Source organism: Sarcophilus harrisii, chromosome 2, assembly GCF_902635505.1.
Source record: "Sarcophilus harrisii chromosome 2, mSarHar1.11, whole genome shotgun sequence".
NCBI classification, from domain to species: Eukaryota; Metazoa; Chordata; class Mammalia; order Dasyuromorphia; family Dasyuridae; genus Sarcophilus; species Sarcophilus harrisii.
Window position 1 is genome coordinate 35,076,018 of NC_045427.1, and position 22,885 is coordinate 35,098,902.

General features: G+C 43.6%; 1 protein-coding gene across 6 annotated transcripts in view; it reads left to right on the forward strand.

Annotated features, from left to right (window-relative positions):
- The first annotated feature begins 11,146 nt into the window (after positions 1-11,146).
- The window catches only part of PAX8 (paired box 8), a 77,993-nt gene continuing 66,254 nt past the window's right edge, over positions 11,147-22,885 (forward strand). For 2 of the 6 annotated variants that reach the window (XM_031949884.1, XM_031949887.1), the window contains exons 1-2: positions 11,151-11,245; positions 11,576-11,686. In XM_031949884.1, coding sequence (XP_031805744.1) covers positions 11,662-11,686 — 25 coding nt within the window. In that variant the 5' untranslated portion in view covers positions 11,151-11,245; positions 11,576-11,661. Of the gene's footprint in view, positions 11,246-11,575; positions 11,687-22,885 lie in introns of all 6 variants that reach the window. The other 4 variants (XM_031949883.1, XM_031949885.1, XM_031949882.1 and 1 more) reach the window with 3 other exon arrangements.

Consider the following 22,885-nt stretch of genomic DNA (forward strand, 5'->3'; position numbering starts at 1 on the left):
ATATCCATTACTCTGGTTCAGGCTCTGATCATTCCTCATGTGAATGATTGCATTAGTATCCTAATTGGTCATTTCTCTCCGCTAATCCATCTAACACATAGTCAGTTATTTTCTTAAAGCACAGTCATATTTCTGTTCTATAAACTTTAGTGTCCCCCAATATCTTTACAATCAAATTTAAATGGTCAGAAATTGAAAGCTCCATACAATTTGTCTGTCTCCTACCTTTTAAACTTTAAATATCATTCACCACCTCGAACTCTACTATACATTCACACTGGGCTCATTGTTCTGTACACATGACTCTCCACCTTTCATCTCCCTGTCTTTGATTTTTCTTTACTTTTGTTTTTTTAGATTCCCTGTTTCAAGATTCAGTTCCTTTTAAAGGAAGCCTTTTCTAATGTCTCCTACCTCTAGTGCCTTCTTTTCCCTCATGGTTACTTTGAATCTGCTTTGTGTGTGATAGAATATAAGCCCCTGGAGAGCAGGGATTGTTTTTTTTTTGTTTTGTTTTGTTTTGTTTTGGTCATTGTATCCCCTGCACCTTGAACATATTAAGTACTTACTAAATTCTTGTTCACAATAAATTCAGCTCACAGGCTGGAGTAGCTACAAAGTAAGAGCTGATGCAGTTACCTAGGGTAATAGGGGGAGGAAAGAAAAGGGATAAGTCTTTTTTTTAAATAACTTTTTATTGATAGAACCCATGCCAGGGTAATTTTTTACAACATTATCCCTTGCACTCACTTCTGTTCCGATTTTTCCCCTCCCTCCCTCCACCCCCTCCCCCAGATGGCAAGCAGTCCTATACATGTTGAATATGTCTCAGTATAGCCTAGATACAATATATGTGTGCAGAACCAAACAGTTCTCTTGTTGCACAAGGAGAATTGGATTCAGAAGGTAGAAATAACCCAGGAAGAAAAACAAAAATGCAAACAGTTTACATTCATTTAAGGGACAAGTCTTTATATAGTGCTTACTATGTGCCAGGCATTGTAGTAAGTGGTTTCCAAATATAGTCTCATTGAATTCCTGGGAGCTGGTTCTACTGTTATTATCCCCATTTTACAGTTGAAGAAACTGAGGCAGAGACTCCCTTAGGGTCACATTTCTTAGTAAGTTTGAGACCAGATTGGAACTGGTTCTTCTCATTCCAAGCCTAGGACTCTTATCCACGGTGCACTGGCTACCTGATAAAAGAGTCTCAGATCAACTTTCTACTTCTGCCTTCACATTAACAGCCACATACACACACAGTGGCTGACTGTTCTCACCTTGACTCCATCAGATCCATGGCCAAGCTGGTAATTGAAAGTTCATTAAAGAAAGAGCCATTTCATCAACAATATGATGCTCTTGTAGAGTCATGGACCAGTATAAACTCAAAAGGATCATTAAGTCCTATCCTCTTCCATGACATATACACATTTTACAGTCAAGGGAACTGAAACCCAGAGAAATGAAGTAATTAGCTAGAGATCACACAGCTAGCTGGGCAAAGCCAGAGCCGGAATAAGGTCTTTTGACTCATTCAGTACATCTTCTGCTTTTCTCCCCAATCACCCTAGTGAGGGCAGCTGAGTCCTGCCAAAGAGAAACAGAATATTCTGGACTGGAAGGAGACTAACCTATAACCATGTGACTCAGCATCACTCTGACTGGTAAAAAGCCCAGGGATGGGCCCCCTTTAGCAAATTCTTAAGAGGTGAAATCAGGATCTTGGAATGGGGACGTTTCTCAGTTTAGACACTTAATATGCTGAAACAGAGGCTTCCTAAAGTTGGGAAAGTCCCCCTCCTACATCTAGTCTCTCCTTTTTCTGTCCCTTCTCCCTCTTCTTTGAACTTTAAACACGAGTCTCTCCCCGATAGATTAATAGTCAATGCCCATGAACTAATTTTCAGAAAGAGGCAAAAGATAAGTGACAATGTAAAAAAAAATGCTCCAAATCACTGAAAATAAGAGGAATGAAAATCAAAACAGCTCTGAGGTTTTATCTCGTTCCCATCAAATGGGCAAAGATGATAAAAAAGCAGAAACAGTCAGTACTGGAGGGGCTCTGAGAAGACAAGCATCTGAACACTGTTGGTGTTGATAGGAATTGGTTGTCCATCCAAGATGCTGCTCCCTCCCCTCCCCAGGACTACCACCCATAATGGTCTCCATTGATGTTGTCCTCCATTTATTCTCAGCCTGTCACGACCCGTTTTAGATAGAAAAGTCTAGTGAGACTTTCTCCACCACTGCACCCCTCATCTTCTCCTCCAAGCTGGGGGAGTGGAGACAGAACGATTAGATATACAGGGAGGTCAAGGGACAGACTCCCTGTAGGGCTTCAATAATCCCTCCCTCAGCATGATTGCTTCAAGATCTCTATCTTAAATGACAGCCCAGGTGGAATGCCATGGTCTTCACACAGTCCTGGTGAGCTCTCCCTGGGCTCGGTCCTACCCTATTCCCTCTCCTGCCGGGGTTCTCCAGTGGCCACCTCTATGGTTACATAGGACAACTTGTAGAACAGTTTAGTCAGTCAATCAACAAATATTTATTAACAGCTGTTATGTACCAGTCCCTGTGCTAAGCACTGCAGATATAAGGAAAGGCAAATGATAGTCTCTGATTTGATATGTAATAGAACTCTTTAGGACAAATAAAAAGAGTTTTGCTTTATAGACAGAATAAGTAGACTCATTTATTAACCACTGATCCTCCCCCTCTACCCTATCAAGAGCTGGCTTGAGCTGAAAAATACAAAGAACTTTAAAAAAATTGAAATCAATTTAGAGAAGAGTGGTGCATAATAGGCTATTGAGGCAAATCTGGGATGGGTGAAGACATCTCTAACTTTGCAGATTGGAGTCAATAATGGAAAGAGTGACTGAATTTGGATTTGGTATCTCAGTTTGATTCCAACCTCAGATTTACAACCTGCATGACCCTGGGCAAGTCACTCAATCTGCCTCTATTTCCTCAACTGTAAAATGAGGGTCTTAATAATATGTCTCTCTGAGGGTTTTTGTGAGAATGAAAAGAGATATTTGTAAAGCACTTAGCATAGTGATTGGCACACACTTAATAATTGTTTTCCTCCTTCCTCTTCCAACAGATTTCCATGTCACATCCTGGTCAGGGGGAAACAACACAGTTTTGCTCCTGTTTCTCCCGATGGAGTCCCCCTTTATGTGTTATTTTCTTCCATTAGAACAAAAGCTCCATGAGAGGAGGGACCTTCTTGCTTGTATTTGTATCGGCTTGTATCAGCACCTAGCCTAATGTCTGGTTATTTTGTATTCATGCTGTATATATTTCACATTTATTTATCTATGTAAATGTCTGTCTCTTCTGCCCTCCTGCCCCAGGAGAATGTAAACTCCTGACAGAAGAGGCTGAGTTTTGCTTTGTTTTTGTTTTGATCTATAAATGTCTAGCACAGTACCTGGAACATAAAACCGGCCCTATAAATGCTTGTTGAATTGAACTGAGGATTTCAAACCCCAAAGATCTTCTGCCTAGCATTATTCAGGTCTCGCCCTTATACTGAAAGTCCAATAAGCTGGTCTTCCCTGCAGGGTAAAAGGTTCAGGTTCATCTCCCAGCCCTACATGGCTAGGTAGACCTGTAGGTGACACATAGTAGGCCCGTAGTCCTTTCCTAAGAACTCTTCAGGAGTAAGGGGTTACAACCAGCTGTTCTGTGAAGCATAAAACAGCAGGAACATCTGGAACTTGGAGGCCATGGAGGACAAAATGAATCTCGCCTCTGACGAAAGCTGTGGGTTTGGGTTTTTTCCTTTGGCGCCTGCCCAAGAGTGGCTGTCTGTCAGGAGCGTTAGCACACTCCAGTGCCCTTGGTGTTGGCTAGGGAGGGAGGATTCTTGGGTTCTGAGTCCTGTTATTCTGGGGTTGGACTGGCAGGTGTTCTGTCAAGGAGGAAGGGAGGGGGATCAGTAGAACATTCTTTGGGGAGGGGTAGCTGCTCTTTCATGGCAGGGGGAAAAAGTTTTCCAATCTGACATCTCTCTGGACACTCCCTATGTTCCCAGAGAGTTCTACTCATGATAGGAGAAGGGTGGGATATGCAGAAAATGGAAGTGAAGACAAAGTAAAAGCCAAGCAAGCAACAGAAGGGGCTTGCAAGGATCTAGTCTGAACCCACACATTCAAGAGATAAGGAAACAAAGGGTGAGAGATAACAAGTGACCTGCCTAAACCTCCACAAGTAGTAAAATAAATGGTATTAATGCCTTCAAGTTGAGGGTCCTCTGATTCCAAAGTTCCTTTGAACTTCCCACTGTACTACACTGTCTTTCAAATCTATGTTTTAATATTTTACCTCTTTAAAAAAAGATTTTGGTTTTCTTCTCTATAAAATGCTGCTTTCCTTTCATTTTTCCTTGTTTTGTTTCCTTTCCTCCCCCTTTATCCATTCTTGCCTCCATTTTATTCATCTCCCACTCCCCTTGCCCCCCCATCCCTTCTTTTTTTTTCCTTCCACCTTGCTGTCTACTTCCTATTAAGGATGCCTCTTCAGTACTTTGAACTCCTTAGGACCAAACAGAATCTCAACAGTATCCAAAATCCTCTCTGCTTATGTGTTTGAGTAGTGAGAGAAGGGAAAAAGAAGAAAGGAAAGGAAAAAAGCCTGGTTACAAAGTCTGAGCTACAGATTGCTGTCAGGTCAGCAACAGGCTGAAAAATATGCCCATGGATGGCATTTTCCAGTGGCCTCTCTGGGGATCAGCACACCTTTCCTCTCACCTGCCAGGACCTGCCTCTCTGTTTCTGCCAGCTGCAACCCTGGGGGAGAAATTAATGATTGATCCCTACTGCCCTGGCAGCCTGGAGGCTCTGGGGAGAGCTGGCAGACATTGCCTAGGCTTTGGGCACACTGCAGGAATCCAGGGCATCCCTGTTGTGATGGTGAAAATCTGTCAAAAAAGACCCCAGTGGGAAATGCTGCTGAGGTCTGAATCTCTCTCTCTCTCTCTCTCTCTCTCTCTCTCTCTCTCTCTCTCTCTCTGTGTATGTGTGAGTGTGTGTGTATGTTCAGTCCCTGGACAAAATAAGGAAAGTAGTATTTGTTCTCCAGCACCTATCCCCATCCCCTTTGGGCACTGAGCCTTGTTTCCTCATTATCCGGGGTCAGCAGTTCCTACTAAAGCCCAGAAGGTTGTCAGATTCTATCCAGATTCAGAATTGAACTCAAAGGGATTGCAGAGATTATTATTACCGATAATGAAACTAACCCAGATAGGTGAAATTACTTGCTTCCCACACCTGTAGAAGCCATGGCCAGGATTAGAACTCAAACAAGTCCTTTGACCTTAAATTCAAGGATTTTTCTACTTCAAGACACCAAGGATCCTTACTCTGGAGTTCCTATAGCCTATTCAAGGATGAATTGCAAGGAGTCTATAATCTTGCACGGGGAGAAAATACATCTTTATTTTTAAATTTAACCTGAATTGAAATTTAACATTTTCTCTAATTATTTAAAAACATAAAGAGTTCTAAGATACAAAAAAGGTTAGAAACACAAATGCAAAGCCCAACATTTGTTCCACATCTCATTCCCTTAGGTTATCTGGGGCTTCCTTAATCTAGAAGAGGATAACTACTTTCCCTGAAAAACTAATCCCAGCTAATTAACTGCTGAGAAAGGGCTAGTGCTAGGATTCTTTTTCCTCAATCTCCCTCCCGCATATTCATTTCAATGGAAGCATGGATTGTCAGAGCTGGAAAACAGAAGGGAGGGAGGGAAAGCATTTATTAAATGCCTATTGTATGCAAAGTACTGCTTTATAAATATTATCCCATTTGAATCCTCACAACAACCCTGCTGGGTAAATTCTATTATAATTGCATTTAGCAAATAAAGAAACCAAGACAGGCAGAAGCTAAGTGACTTAAAAAAAAGTTAAGTGATTTACTTAGCCAATACGTTTCTGAGGTTAGATGCTAATTCAGGTATTCTTGACTCCAGACCCAGTACTCTATCCACGGGATCACCTAGCTGCTTCTTTAAGGAAGAAACCTTACAGACCTCAAGGATTCTAATTTTCCTTTTTATGATATTTAAACACTGAGACTCAGAGAGTTATGTATCTTGCCCCTTGTCACAAAGCTAGTGTCAGAACCTGAACTAGAAACAGGAAATCCCTCCCCTGGCCCCATGGTCTTCTGGAAATCTTGATCTGTCTTTTATTATCTAATCTGAAGGAGAGAAGCCAATGGCAGAAATACATACCAGATAGGAAAGGGGAGAATTGCTATGGCAAGTCATAGACAGATTTGGGAGGCAGATTGGGTCCCACAACATACTCCAGGTCACCACAGTAGACAACAGACCAGTGAGATCTGCTGATCTAGGTTTTTAACGGGTATGAACGGGGCTTGAGTTGTTACAGGCTAAGGTTCCCCAAAAGATGTATGTTGGTGGGGAGATAGGCCTGGAAAATAGTAGAAAGCATCCAAATGACTGAACAGCCCTTAGGTGAGCCTGCATTAATTAAGTTTCAATTCCCCAAGAAAGCACCTTTCTCCTCATGAAGGTTCTTTTGTCCAGAAGCCTAAAGAGATCTCTTCATCCTCTACCCATTCCTCTAAGTGATTTAGAATGCTAGTGTTAGAATCCTCAGATATCCTGTATTTTAAGGGTGAGGAAACTGAATCCCAGAGAAATGAGGCAATAAGTTACCAAGCAAGTTAGTAGCAGTCAGAACTAAACTAAGGCTTCTGAGTCCCTGTTTGTGTATTGCAGAGTGCAAGGATTCTTAATTCCTTAAGTAGTCACCATGTATTGTTGTTGCTCAGCCTTGTGTTTTCATCGGTGTAGGGAAACTCTTTTTACAGATAGAGATCAACATATTTCCCCTCCCCCCCTTTTTTCCTCATGCAGAGTTTGCTTTGGAGACTGAGAGAACACAATGACTTGCCCAGGGTCCCACAGCCAGTGAAAGTCAGAGACAGAATTGGAACTTCTAACCACCATGTTGTGGTTCCCTCTCACCAGTATATTGGGTGTCAGAAATAGGAAAGAACTAGCTTCTTAATGTGGAAAACTTATTCTTACTGTTCTGCATATATGAAACTCTATAACTGTTTGATCTCCATATTTTTGCATTAGCAGTCCCTCATGCCTGGTGTGCACTGCCTCCTCTGGATTACTCTAGAATCTTTAGTTTCCTTCAAAACTCAGTTAAAACATAATCAGGCTTCCGCAGGAAGCCTTTCTAATGACTCCCACCTCTCACCCCACCTGCTGCTATTCTCTTCCAAATTAAAATATATTTATTTTGTATGAGTACTAACCAGTTAATAAACATTTATTAAGCATCTACTATGTGTCAAGCACTGGGAATGGGGGAAAAAAAGGAAGAGAAAGTTCCTTCCCTCAAGAAATTCATCATCTAAAAACCTCATAACTCCTGCCCTCAAGGAGCTTACAATATAAATATGTACATTTTGTATAAATGTACCATGCTGCACATATAAACATATTATACTGATATGTCATCCCTGATAGAATGTGAGCTCCTTTAAGGCACTGGGATTAGCACATAGGTAAGTAGTAAATGTTTGTTGACTTGATTTTTACTTTTATCTTTGAATCCCTAGCACAAAACACAGTATCTAGTACACAAAAGAGCTTAATAAATATTGCTTAGGGGCAGCTAGGTGGCACAGTGGATAGAGTACCAAGCCTGGAGTCAGTTATACCTGAATTCAAATTCAGCTTCAAACACTTGATATTAACCGTATGACCTTAAGCAAGTCACTTAACTCCAATTCCCTCTACAAAACAAAACAAATATTTCTTGACTGGCCAATTGGAATTTTTATTCACCTAGTATATAACTTTAAATCTAAGTTCAATAAAATGAATTGTAAAAAACAAAATGTTAAGGATATACATAATGATATGGAAAGTATATTGGTTTTAGTACCCATCATTGGCTAGTCATTTAATCCCTCTGACCTCACTTCCCTTATTTATAAAATAAAGGGATTGCACTACACATATAATTCTATGTGAAAGTGTGATGAGTCAGAGAGCTGAATTTAAATCCTGACCGTCACACTGGCCAAATAATTTTACCTCTGAACTTAGCTAGGTAGGACAATGAAGAAAGGACTATCCCTGGATCAAGGTACTTACTAGCTATGTGACCCTGGAGACATCATCTAACCTCTGTTTGCTTAAGAATAAAATTAGTTTATATTGTTAAGTGCTTTGCTGTTATTTCTCGTTTTTTTTTTTAATGTGCAAAATGGACATCATGACACTTACTCACCTCAAGAAGAAAGCTATTTGTAAATTCCAAGCCCAGAAGAAATGTGAGTTGTTGTTATAAATGTTAATGTTCTAAAATTTTGCAGATTAAGAAGTGCCTGAATAACTGTCCTTGCTAATGGTCCCAATTAGTATGCCCAAAAGGAGAACAGGGAAGAACAAGTCACTTAGAGCACCTTCCCATGAGTTTAAGAATTTCTGTTGAGGCACAGAAAGTATATGTCTGAAATTGCTCTTAGTGGTTCTTGGACTTGGGGGTTTAGGAAGATTTAGTCAATCAATTGTTCAACTTGTGCATAGAAAATTCTCAAAGTATTGATGTTTTTAGCCATAAAGGAAAAAATGCTTTAAATGGAAATCTAGAAGTAGTTATTCTTCTAGAATTATTCTTTTTTTTAAAAGACTCTTTGTTGATTTATTAATTCAAAACACCAAATTGCAATTATAAAATTATCATATATATACATGTTTAGAGATGATTTAAAGTTTAAGGGAAATGTTTTGGGTTTTCAATTTTTAATTGAACCAAAGAAGTCATTTTGGGGGAAAAACTCTTTTCCTACTGATTTTTTCCAGTTTTCCCCTTAATTCTCCATGTGTCATATCCATCTCTGTCTCTTTCTTTCTCCCTTTGTTTCTTACTGTTTTTCTCTCTTCCCTATTTTCTGTTTTTCTCACTCTCTCAATCTTTGTTTTTCTGTCTCTTTCTGTGTGTCTCTGCTCTCTCTGTCTCTGTTTCTCTCTTTGTCTCTCTGTCTCTGGTTGTGTGTGTGTGTGTGTGTTTCTCCCCCTTCCCTCTCCTCTTTTCTCTCTCCTCTCCTCTCCTCTCCTCTCCTCTTCTATTTCTAGCCTCCTGCATTGCAGAGAGAGGAACCAGTTGGAGCTAGCTGAGCCAGTCTGGGACCTGCTGTGTCATTCCTGCAGGTCTCTGGGCTCCCAGTAAAGCCTGGTATTTCCTCTTTTACCAGGTCAGGGAGAGTTTGTGTTGTGTCCGAGCTTTTGGGACACCTTCAGTACAGAGTTTCTGCCACCCTGTTCTTGTTGCAGCTGTACATGTGCTAAGACATGAGAGGCAGTCTCCCTCCTAGGGATGAATCCCAGGTCTTCCCTTCCCACCCTGAAATGTCGCTTTCTCATTTTCTCTGAACGTTCTTGCTGAATTACACCTCCTTACCACCTCTGCGCGCGCGAGCACACACACACACACACACACACACACACACACACACACACACACTGCCTGTTTCAGCCTCCTGCATTACCTCCACGCATAGTGCACACTCTCTATAATGTGTTTGGGGAAATGCTGGGGTAAGGGTGGGGGTAGCAGAGTTGGAGGAGGGAGGCAGCATTTATCACCATTTTGTCCTTTGTCCTTTTCTCTCATTTACATATAGATTTGCAGAATCTCAGAGATGGAAAAGTCCTTAGAAATCCTCTAGTTCAGGGATTCTTAATCTGGAGTCCACTGATGATTTTTAGGGATCTATGAACTTGGGTGTGTGGGAGAAGTACGTCTTTATTTCAAGATAACTGATCTCTTTTGTAAATTTATGTGTTTTATTTTATGAGAAGGCTCCACTAGATTGCCAGAGGAGTCCACGACACAGAAAATATTAAAAAGTCCACCCTCCTCATTTGATAGAGAAGGAAACTGAGGCACATAGTGAAGTGACTTTCCTGGTATTTTAGAGCTAGTTTAATCAGCTTCAAGAATGCTAACTGAAATCCTGGAATCCTGATTTCTACTCCAAGATATTTTCCATTATATAAGAACATTTCCTTCTAGTGAAAGCCCTTTCTCTTTTCTTGGAATTACTGATTTCTCACCCATCTACCTTATCACCCCCCCCCCCATACATTCCCCCAAGTGGAGCATTTAGTAAGCCTATTCAATTATATTATTTTTGAGGACTTTTCACAATTTTTTTCTCATTTGAACCTTGGAAGTTATTTGAATTCCCTATTTCCCTTCTGTACAGCCTGCTTCTCTTTCCTCCCCTTAATTTCTGAGCTGAGCCTAATACTGGGGTCCTCCTTGGGTCCACATTGTTTTTCAAAGAGCAGAATCAAGGATAACCCCACTGAGAGGCCTAAGCAGTTGCAATGGTAGGTGGAACTTCCCTATTCAATAATTTATCATTAGTAATAATATTATCATCATTGTTATTTAAATAATGGCGATAATCTAATGGTGTGTTTTGATAACCTGAGAGAGCTTCTTGTTCCCGGTCATCAGAGACTGGAATAGGGGAAGAAGACTGAGAAGGAAAGTGGACATCCTCAGTAGAGAGGAGACTGAGCCTTCTCATTTTCAGTCAGTTCTTATAATTTATTTTTGCCCCTCCTTTTATGCCTCTGGGAAGGCTTCTGACTTAGAAAAAAAAATTTTAAATTCTCAAAAACGGGATAGAAAAACCCCCCAAAAACTCCTTTAGTGGGCAAAGATGGGGAGAGAAAGTAACTAACTCTGAATTGAAGAAGAATTTGAGTCTTCTAGAGAGACAATTTGCTCCTTTCCTCCCACAAGGAACTGCTTTAGGGTGTTCTCCAGTCCTAGCCTCTGTTTTCCCTCCTTCTGCCACCGTAGCCCCCTTCCTCTGGGGATCGAGTAGCCCTGGACCCAGGCCTGCTGCAGTTGGGGGCTCAGCTGTCTCCGGCTTCGTTCTCAGGCTGTAAACAGAAGCTCCTGCGAATGTCTCTAACTCCTGAGTCCACTCAGCCATGTCCCCCTTGCAAAATCCTCCCCTTCCCCGCGCCCCCCTGCACCCAGCCAGCCAATCCGCGGCCTGCGAGCCTCGCCAGACCCATCTCCCAGGGCCTCGGCGGGATAAAACCGGTCGGTGATGCCGGGCGGATGGGAACAAACTTCCGAACCAGCGAAGGTGCGGGCAGCCGGGTATCCTTCCAGGCGAACCCAAACAGCCGAGGGCCTGCAGCGGGCCAGGTAAGAAAGGGCAGGCTGGAGGGAACGAGTGGAGCCTGAGGCCAGCACCAGGTTCTGGGAAGCTTTTGAGCTAAAGTTAAAGGAGGTGGGAATGGAAGGGAGAGGGGGAAGGAGGACAGAGAGAGTCAGAGTTCGAAGGAGCCTTCACCGCATCAAATCCCGCAGCTGGTCCAGCTCACCAGGGCATTGCGAGAGACAATGGTCCTGTTCGGGCTCCAAATCCTCTCCGGGCATCTGGGCTCCGAATTAGACCCGGAGTCGGGACCAGGGAGCAGGGGGTCTAGGGGAAGGGGCTGCGGGGCTCATTGCCGGCCAATTGCATTTTTCCAGCAGAGCAGCACGGAGGCCGGTGCTGTCGGAACAAGGTGTCCGGGATCCCCGAACCCTCTGCGTGGGCCGTGACCGCTTCCCTCACCATGCCTCACAACTCCATCCGCTCGGGTAAGGTACGCGGCGGGGGCCGAGGCCCGGGGCACCGAGTCCCGGAGCACTGGCGGCGCGTGTGTGCTTGTGCGTCGGTCAGTCTGTCCGTCCGATCGTCTGCCGGGAGGTCTGTGGCTTGCGCCTGGAGCTCACTTCCTCCCGTCCAGAGCCCGAGGAATTGGGCTTAGAGGCTCTCTGTGCTCTCGGTCCAGGCGGGGCCCTTGACCTCTCCTTCACGGGCAGGTCCTGTGACCCCCTGGCCCGGACGGAGCGGACGCGGGCTGCCCGAGACTCGCCTCCGGGCTCCACAGCTCCTCTTGCCTCGGGGACATCCCGAGAGCTTCGCTCTCGGCGGTCCGGGCCGGACGGGGTTCTATCGCTCGAGTTTCTTGGCCGGGTCCCTGGGTGCCCTCCCGACTCCTCCCGAGAGAGGCAGCGGGCACACAGCTCGAGCCTGGCCGGAGGAAGAGACGGCTTCTTCCTCAGGCCAGAGCCAGGGGATGTCTTCCGGAGGACAGGAAGAAAGAAGGAGGGCGGCAGGGGTCCCAGGATGCCCGGACAGGGGTCTGATGCAAACGAAACTTGGGGTCCTTCTAGGGCTTCCGCCCCAAGGCTCGTGGAGCTGGTCACTCTCTGGAACGTGGCTGAACCGCAGGTTGCAGCCCTCCGGGCCTAGGCTCGCCTTCCCTCTCTCCATCCTCCCTAAATGCAGCTGGGTCTCTCTCCCCCTCTCTTGGTCCCCGGTCCAATGCTGGGCCCACAGAGTGGGAGCCGGCGGAACGCAGGTGGTGGCGCTGGGGGAGTCAGTCGCCACCTCGCTGGGCTTTGCACCTCCACCACTCGGGGGGCGCGGAGGTGGGGGTGGGGCGTTTCCAGCAGTCGGGGGCGCCAGGAGTGCCAAGGCTGGAGGGCCGGGAGCCCGCCCGCAGTGATAGATGGAGCCCGCGCCCGCAGTCGCGAAGGCGATTTATGGGGCCAGGGCGCAGGGCTATCGATTTGGACCGGCAAAGTGAGAGGAAATCGATATTTCAGATTAATTCCGGGCGAATATGAAGTCCCGCTCTGTAAACGGAACATTTGTTATAATAAAGAGGCCGAGCGCCGTGGCTGCCCGGTGCGAGAGATCTCTATTTGTCCCCACCTCGGCGCCAGGCTGCCCTGGGCTGGGAGACTGCTGCTCCGGGCGCTTCTCTCCCGTACCCCGCGAACTGCGCTCAGACATCGAGCCCCGCGCGGGCACTTCGGTCTTTCCAGGCTCGGGAGAGCTTGCTCTCTTGGCGAGACGTCCCTGGGCAGCGTCCCGGACCCATTACAAACGAAATCCGGATTGACCCGAAGCAGAACGCTGCCCTCTCTCCCGGTACCTAGCCCTGCAGGCACTAGCGGAGCTCTCCCTTTGGCCTAACAGCGTCCGGGGCCGTGGGGCCTTCCCCACCGCGGGCTCAGATTTAGGAAGGGGTTTCTGCCGTAAGGAGACAGGCAGGGGCACAGGAGCACCTACCCTCCCCTAAGCCCTGGCTGGCCACAGGGAGCTTTGGGGGACAGCGTCATTCAGGTGATTTGTGGTCACGGGTAGAAGGTTAAGGACTCTTGGGAAATCTTTCCCTTTATTTCAGAAAGTCTTTGCTTTCTTTCTTTTTCTAAAGTGATCTCAGACAATTAGTTTGTATCATTTGGGAAGACTTTTCCAGTTCTTGGAATGGGAGAAGAGAAATTTACTGGCACCAGCGCCCAGGGGCAAATAGGACTGACTCTCCGGGAGCTGTTTCGCCCAAGCTGGGTGGGTCGATTCAGCCAAATCCCAGGGACAACCAAGTGATACATTTAGTGTCGTGTCGTTGTCCGCCGCGGAGCCCTGGAAACCGGGCATTGGCCTTAGGACCGCGAGCTACCTTGCCCTCTCCGCTTTTAGCCTTCCCACCTGGACCATCTCCTCTCGAGATGCCCGTTCTTTGTGTCCCCTGTCCCGCACTCCTGGAGGCTCTGGGGCTGAAAACCCCAAGTCGAGGAGCCGATCTTGTCCCAAGCTCTACCTCTTTTCATTTTTCTCTGTAGTTTCATGTCTTCTCTAATTAGGGCGACTACAGAACACATCTGCGTACTCACGCACACCCACACACATACACAGTGTCCTTTTCACTTAAAAACAAAATTAAAGAGCAGGCCGGGAGAATAAACTCGTAGCCTTTCTACCGACTTGGATTTGTATGATCATTTCCGACTAGGGCGATAGGATCCCTCATACTTCCAAACTGTGCCATAAGCAGGGCATGTAGATGTATATTTTATTTCTAGAATGTGTGCTGTATGTTTACACATACGTGATAGAAAGACAGGACCAAATAGCAGCAGAGTAAAGGAGAGACAGGTAGACAGAGATGGAGGCAGACAGGCAAAGATGCGAGACACGCAGAGATAGAGACAGAGACGCAGGGACAAAGATTAACAGGAAAGAGGAAGAATCATCGAAATATAGAGAAAAGAGGAGAGCTAGGAAGGAAAGAGGAGCGGGAATTCCCTTCGCAATTCTTGCTGAATTTGGTGAAAAGCTTGACAAAGCGGGACCGAACCGTGTCCAATCGTCGCAGCCTAAAATCCATTACGATTTATATTAATCGTGTTGTTTTTCCAGCTCCTTAATGGAGTTACTCCTTTCCGACATCCATTCCCTAAACCTACAACTCGGACGGGCTCTTGGTTATTTGTAGATCAGGTTCAGCCGCTGGCTTTCCCAGTTTCTGGTTGGAAATTAAAGTTCGTCACCCTCTTTTTGTAGCCACAGATTCTCTCCTGTCTGCAGGACCCGGGTGTTGTGTGTGCGGGGAGAAGTTGGGGACACTAATATTCCCTCGCCAGCCACCCCAGATGCTTTCGTTTCCAAGGATCTCAGATTGTTGGAGGAAAAGTAGGATTTCTTTCTCCCGGAGCGGGATAATCGGGCTTTCTCTCTTTAGCCTCTTTTCCAACGAAAGAAGCCGGGCCAGACCTGGCTGCATTTCTGGACCCTGCCCTCGGGGCCGTCCGACAGCCCGTCAATCCCTGAAATGCAAGTCCCACAGAAAAGTTCCCAGTCGTCGTAAGTAGAAGGCCTCTGTCCAGTCTGGTCAGATCTTATGTCAATCCTTTCTTTTTTCTTTAAAAAAAAAAAGGGGGTTCTTTTTTTGCCACCCGCAAACTCCTTAGGATTCCTACTCTTCCATTTATTCTGAGGGCAGTTCATGTGGCTTCCTTTTTGGGAGAGGACTCAGAACTATTAGGAACATAGCTGTATAGTTTGTTCTCTGGGATGCGAACAGTTTTTCGTTACCTCAGTTTCCAAACTACACACGTGGAACCCACCCCTCTTCGCCCCAGAGAAAGAACAAAGAAAAGCTGACAAGTGTTTCCAGATACTTGGACGGGCACCCACAGGAGCTCCCACTCTCACCCAGAAGTCTTCCCGAGGCAGGGACGGAAGGGCAAGTTTGGGGAAGAAATAGGGCTCAGCAATCAACTGATGAGATCCCATTAAAAGTTTGGTTACGTCTCCAACTTTGCTAAATCAATCAAAGTCTTTCGAAAACAATTGTTTAGGCACAGGAAAGAGAAGCAACCCCCCCCCCAAAAAAAAAAAAAAAAAAAAAAACTTCTGTAGAGCTTTTTTTTTCTTCCCGTAGACCTGAAACGGGGGAAGAAGAGAAAGCTGCTTTGGGGAAGAATTCCCCCCCTCTCCCCGCCTTCTGACCTCCCCCCTCCCCCACCCCCTTTTATTCCTGCCTCTTGCGGGTGCTGGAAATGGAGGCTTGCTCCCCTGGAAGGATGATGACCTAGCCTCAAGGAGCATAATGCCGTAGTGGAGTTTTTCAATTCATCTTTGTTTTAGGCTGCGGACTATCCTCCCACCTTCATCAATGAAAGTTAATTAGGAGATAATTTAGCTACCTTGTGAATTAGTTTGAAGATAAGTATCTTTTGAGGCTTTGTCACTTTAATGACCCATCTTGATGGATAAGAAGTCATTATTTCTGAGTGACACTTTTTTTGATGTCTATTGGACCCGTTCGTTGGGAATTTGTTGTGGGGCTGGGAGGATAGGGAGGAAGATTAATTTATTTTAAGTTACCAGCAACTACCCCTCAGTCCGTACTTTTGTTGAAGAGCAAAGGAAAAAGATTAAATGAAAGAAAATAAATCCAAAGGAATTTTGATTAATCAAGAAGTCTTTCATTAAAAGAACGTCAATTACTATAATGAAATAGAATGTTATATTACACCCTTCCCCATCCATTACTTCCTTACAGCAGGTTGAAGGTTTATGAGCCTCTGTATAGATAGGGAGTGTGTTTCTAGGTTACATCAATCGACAGTGACTAAAAAATTTTCCCCGGATAAAATACGCAGAGGGCAGGCTCCAAACTAAGAGTTAGATCAAGGAGAAACAAACGGGAAGTCTTTCTTTATTTTGCAAAAGCCCAGTTCTAAGACATACTCTTTAGTTACCATCCTGCTGTAATTATTGATGGAGCAGGGTATGAAGGTGAAATTTTCCTTACCATGGCATGCCTTCTCATGCCAAAACCTCGGAGTATGTGGTTTAATCATTCACGTCTCAGAAAAGTTTTAGAGCAGAAGAGAGAGTTCAGAGAAAAAGAGAAATAAACTAAGAGACAACCACGGGGGAGGGGGGGGGGATTACATAGACTGAAGCAGAGGAGGAACAAGAGAAAGGGAAGAGAGATGAGAGAGACGTTTCATAAATAAGGCATATATAGGTGTGTGGAGTAAAGGGAAGGTCTAGATATGCTTTTCTTTAGCTAAGAAGAAGAAAATCAGAATCGTGTTTTCGAATAGTCACCCTTGGATCCACTAAATTCTTGCTCACGTTTTCATGTCTTTTATCCACAAATAAAGGCACCTCGGTGAGAGACTGAAACAAGCAGGATCAGAAATGTTTGTGATCTTTCTTGTTGGTAACCCTGGAGAAAGGGAGCAAGGCAATGCAGCCCGAGTTTAAGGGGATTGGAGCCAGAACTCTAGTTTTTATTTGTCTTTATCATTAATTAAGCCGACGGTCAGATTTGTATACATGCGTGCTCCTGCTCATTCCAGCGTTTGGTGCTCTGGCACTGGAAACCTTCATCTATTAACCAAAAGGAAAACACCTAGGAATGAGGGGAAAACCACCAGAAAAGATCCTCTTGTTTCAGGTTAAGAGCAGGCAGCCTCTTTTCCAATCATTTATGCACAAAATCTTCTCGGTTTTTAATGAGACTTCTCCTAAATTACACGAAGCTGCAAGAATGAGGAAACATTTTAAGGCGCACAAATGGCAGATAATATCGCATACCAACTGCACTATTAATGCAACTGAAAAAAATATATAAATAATGCAAAAATTCAGCAAGGGAGAGTTTAGTAATGGAAAATTCCCCTGCAATTAAATCCAACAGTAATTTAATGGAGATATACCCGAATGAATTAGCATTTATTAATTGGTTCTCATAAAAAATTAGAATTTGTCTAGGTTTTTTTTTTTGTTTCTTTTTTTTTAAAGTTATTTATTTTAAGGTGAAAAAGTTCTTTGAATGCTTATTTCAGAATAAACTATGATCTCACTATTTTTTGATGGAAAATTTTTTATTCACCTCTTGGTGTATTTTTTCCTGTTAAAAGGGGGCTTTGGAAATTAAGGGAGAAGATCTTCCCTTTGCACAGCTTTGCTTCTTTTTCTGGTGAAAATGAAGCTTTGAATGTCTTTGTTTCAGGGTATTTTCAGATCTGCATGGGTAGCCCAGCTCCCCCCATTGCATGGTGGTAGCGAGCCTCTAAATATAGACAAAACGACAGCTATAGATCTCCTTTACCTGTGAAGGGAAATGAATTGAGAGGCAATTGAAAAGAAGACTGGACATTTGATTTTTTCCACTAGGCTACCCTACTCTTTCCCCTTGAACAGCTGAGGAATGAAATTCACACTAAATTTAGAATGGATCCAGACCTTAATGTGTGGCCCCAAGAAACCGGTTCTGACCTTATTGGGTTTCTCTTTCCCCAGCTCATCCATCTTGGGCACCTTGTCTTTTAAGGGAATTCTGCTTATCAATTAAGTGAGGTCCTGAGTTTTGAGTAGGGCTGAGTAAGCTTCACTCCCGGGCTCCTGAACATAGGAGATAAAAGGAACAATGTGGGTAAAACCCAAAACAAAAATCAACTCTGGTTCAACTCTTCACCCAAGACTAAATGTTTATTCATGCATTTGCTTAAGTTCAGACATTAGGGGAAAGACTGAAAAAAATCTCTCCCCAAAGGCTGTTTCCCAATCCTGAGAATTCTCTGGAGATCGTGCTCCTATGGAAAAACCAAGGAGGACCAGAGGGGGAACCCCACCTGGGGATTTCTGTGGGACAAAAGGATAAGTCTCCCACTAGGGGTGCAGGGAGTGTCTGTTCAAGGAAGAAAATAGCTTGGAATTCATCTGTTCATGACAGGCACCTACTATGTGCCTGGGCCGTGGTTTATGACAAGTATGCTGGGAGAAATAGTACTCTTTTAGAGAATGATTGCAAGTTTAAAAAGCATTTTACACACATTATCTCAGTAGATTCATGTAACAACAGTCGTTTGGCAAGTACTGCAATGTACCAGGGAAAGAATGCTGATCCTGGCATTAGACAGTCTGGGTTCAAATTCTACGCCTGATACTCATTCCTGGTATGCCCTTGGTCACGCGGTTTAATTTCTGAGGTTTTCTGTTTCTTTCTTGTTAAAATGAGAGCAAGAAGGTTGACTAGATGGTTTCTGATGATGTGGATCCCCATTTGACCCATGAAGAATCTGGGGCTCACAGAAATCAGATGACTTGCCTAGAGTCACACAAGTAGTGGAGAATATTTGCACTCAGCTCTTTCTAATTCCAAGTCTGACACTCCGTCCACTAGGTCATGCTGCCTCCCAAGCACTTGCATATCCATACACTGGCCTGTGTTCTCACAGATTCTAAGACTGTCATTGCTGATTATCCAGTCTTTTGATGGATGAACAGTGAAGATCAGAGAGGACACTCTCAACCAAGGTCATATAGCAAGAAGTAGCAGAACTGGGTCTCAAACTCAGGCCTTCTAACGTCAGTCCAGTAGCTCTTTCCGACACGCCATACAAAATTTGCAGCCTGTATCAGTAGAAAGAAAAGCAGCCCATCCCTGTTCTGAGGAAAAGTATTTTTTTCCTCCTTGAAGTTCTTTGATACAGGGGCTTTTGATTCTTTGATATCTTTAGTTTATTAGATAACTATATTTTAGCCAGTTCCATGATAGGAGATGAGATTTCCTTCTGCTTTTGGACAACTTAACAAATACCCACATGTGATTGGGGGAGTTGCCGTCTAGCTTGTCAAGTATATTTTTTGTACCCATTGCTACTTCAAATTTTGAGTGTCAGAAATGGCCTCTTTCAGGAAATGTCATTTAAACTAAACCTTGAAGGAAACTATCACTTGATTTTAAGATGTGGAACTGAGGAATAGGGAGAAGGAAGGGCATTCCAATTTGTGGGCACAAAGGTGGAAGATGGAATGACTTACGGTAGAAATAGTAAACGTTGCAAAGAGGCTCCAATTAACTAGGTTATCGTCTTCATGAATGTCCTAACACACCAAGTCCATTTAGATGAGCCCCCACTCCCTTTTTTAAATTATATAGTTTCCTTATGTCATCATCTCCTCATTTCTCTCTCTCTTCCCTCCTCCTCCTCCTCCCCTCCCCGATTATCTCACCTTCCATCCCAAATCTGACTTGAATTTATGATCCTCTGTGGATGCTGAGAAGCATCTTCAGAGTCACAAGTCAAGCATGACTCCAGGACGTCCTCTTCCCGGGACTGGGCCCTGGTTGTCCAAAAAGCAGCCAGATGTGGCCGTTGCTGGGTTGTGATCCAGTGGAGGAGCCTTAGCCTCAGTAGCCTTTGGAGGCATTACCAATACCTTCCCCATTGATGGGCCCTAAACACCCTGTGTGCTTCCCAAGTACACCTCCACTTCTCTAAGACTCTCCACCCAGATCACTTTTTAAAAGCAAATTGGCTTATTTTGTTGTTTTCTTGCTAGGTGGTAACCGCTTATTTTCACCCATCTGTACACATATACCCCTAGGAGAATATAAATGTCTCAATGGTGAAGAGTCTTCATTTTGTCCCTAAATCCTCAGTGGTTAACATAATGCCTGACACACAGTAGGCAGTTAAATAATTGTTGAATTCACATGTGGAAAATCCCTCCCCAAGGTGAGGTCAGCAGCCTAATTTGGGCCAGCGGGAAGAGAGGGACATCCTTTTTTCTTTCTCTTCTCCTTCTTTCCTTGCCTCCAACCACATCACTCATTAGTTTTGTCTTTTCTCCTTGTTTTCCTTAAGTGACCTCCCAGTGACCTGAATAGTTAGCACTAATTAGCACACAGCAGCATATTGTAGCTGTCCAGCCAACCTAAGGAAAAGGTCTGGGGACCGAGCAGGGTCTGGTGGCCCGTGTAAGGGTGGAAATGACTTAATCGGATCTCCTTCCAAGACCTCGGCTTCTCTAGCCCTCCCTGATGATCTATGCTTTGCTGAGTCAGGGGTGGCAGGGGGTCTCATTGAGGGGCCATGGGACTGTCCTTTTCACAATGGACACAAGGAACTCCGGGCAAGAGAGGGCAAGAAAACACTGCAGAAGAGGCTAGTGAAAAGTCACCAATGAAACTAGGGGTCACCCTACCCCACCCGGTCAGCTTCCTACCTCAAAATTCACTCCTCCCATGTCTGATTTCCAGCTTGTGAAAAGGGCTATTTAGTATGAGGGTGTCAGGGTGGTCACATGAAGGCAGTTCTCAGAACAATGGAATCCCAATTCAATAAACAGACCCACATCATTAATAGCCCTCATTGACTTAGCACAGGCGTTTCCAACCTTTTTCTGTCCCCATGACCATGTGTAGGCTCCCCATAGCTCTCTTCAACAAGTAATATGAAAGAAAATATAGTCTAGAGTTTACCAGGCATCGACGCTGAAGAAATAAGATAAAGATATTAATTTTTCATAAAGAATTTTATGTGGTACATAATGACATTTTTTGAGGATCATAAAGTTATTAAATGAAGTTTTTTCCACTAACATGACTACTTTGGAGATGTTTCACTAGAATAATGAAGGTATTTACCAAATATTCTGTTATTCCCTTGAGGAACTTCTCTTTGTCTTATAGGTCCGGATAAGGTTGGGAACCTCCACCCTCATCCCACCCCCAGCTCAGCATTTTAATGTTTAAACTACACCACACACAAAAACTCATGTAATCCCACCTGTGAAATAAAGGGATTATACTGGTTGGTATCAGAAATGGTTTCCAGGTTTGGATCAATAATCTTATGATGGAAGTATTACAAATGCAGCCTTCATTCAATGATGGTTCTCTCTTTCTCCCACCAAAGTATTAACTCCATTTTATAGAGAAAGAAACTGAGATTTAGGGAATTGATTATTATTTAGATGATTCTTTATAATTCTGTAAATTATTATCCAAAATGATTAACTGATCACATTTTGAGTCTTCTTACCCTGAATCCATTGAACTTACTAGAAGTACTATGAAACTGGACAAATCACTAGCCTCAATTTCTTTGCAGGTAAGAAAAAGATAAAAGCAGTACCTTCTTCCTAGGGAAATTATGAGGATTAAATGAGACAATGTGCTTTAAAACTTTTTCAAACCTTAGAGAGCCACAAAAATACGTGAGGTAGATGATACAGTGGATGTAACACTGGACATGGAGTCAGGAAGACCTGAATTCAAATCCAAATTTAGGAACTTATTACTTGTGTAACTCTCGTCAAGGTACTTGCCTCGGTTTCTTCAATTGTGAAATCATTTCTCAATGGAAATAATAAGAGCACCTTCCTTTTATTCTAAGAATCCAGTGAATATATGTAAATCACTTTGCAAATCTCAAAGCATGTTCTAAACATTAACTATTATAATTATTATTATCTTTGTAGTATTGGTATAACATGGTATTTTGTCTCATATGATAATGGCATACGACAATATCATGGTAAATGATAATATTAACAATCATACCTACTCATCCACAAAATATTATCTGTCACATCAAAATGTTATCCGACATATAACAGAAAGTCAGAGATTTGTATTCAGAAGACTTAGGTTGGAATATTCACTCTGCTCTTTATTATCTATGTGCCAATGGGTCAGTTACTAAACATCTCCATACCTCAGTTTTCTCATCTGGGATATAATGGGTTGGTATAGGTAATCTCTAAGGCATTTTATTTCTCAAAATATGGTCCTGAGTATTCCTAGAGAAGTTCTAAACCTAGGATCAAACATTGTACCTTATTCCAGCATGTTCCCTGGTACACTTTTTATTCAATTAATTTTCCTAATCTAGGCAGGGACTATTTTTTCCATGTTGGAAAAATACCTGGTCACAGTTGACTTACAAAGTAGACCCAGCCTTTCTGTAGTTTTGATGGTGAAATCAGGAGTGGTTTAAGTCTGGGGCAAGAATTGGCATAAGAACATGGATGAATTTGATATCGGGAAGGGAATGCCATGGGCAGAAACCTTGGAAGTCGAGCTAGAAATGGAATAAAATTTGGAGGTAAGTGGTGTGTTAATGTGGAGAGCTGCCAGAGTATTAAATAGTGAATTCTTTCTGGAAGTCATGAGTTTGAGAGCTGGAAAATAATTTGGAGATTGAGTTTGAGATTCCAATTCAAATCACTTGGTTCTCAGAATAGGATTCTTCCCATTATATTTGTTGAAGGGAAGCTTTTTTTAATAGCTGGTATTAAAAGTTCAGGGAACCTCCTTTCCTATACTATCTTCCAAAGAAAGTCATAAGAGAAGTGGAAGGGGGAGGGTGGTAAGTGCAAAAACAAACAAACAAAAAACCAGACAAATCCAGGTCAAAAAGCATGAACAAATCAAACAACCTAGCTGATGAGCAGGAGAACCAAAGGTCATTTATCACAAATAGCCATGGAGGATTCAGCCTCATCCCCTTCAAGATGAACAGCCTCTTTAGCCTGGTCTAGGTAATTTACTCTTTCAGAAAAATAGAACCCTTGTTTGGGATGGTCTGTATGAACCAAAATAGGCCTTTCACCTGGTACTGTTGAGTAACAGCAGAGGTCACAATAGTTGGAATGGGAGAGGGAGTGTAGAAATTGGCTGATTTTCATATGAT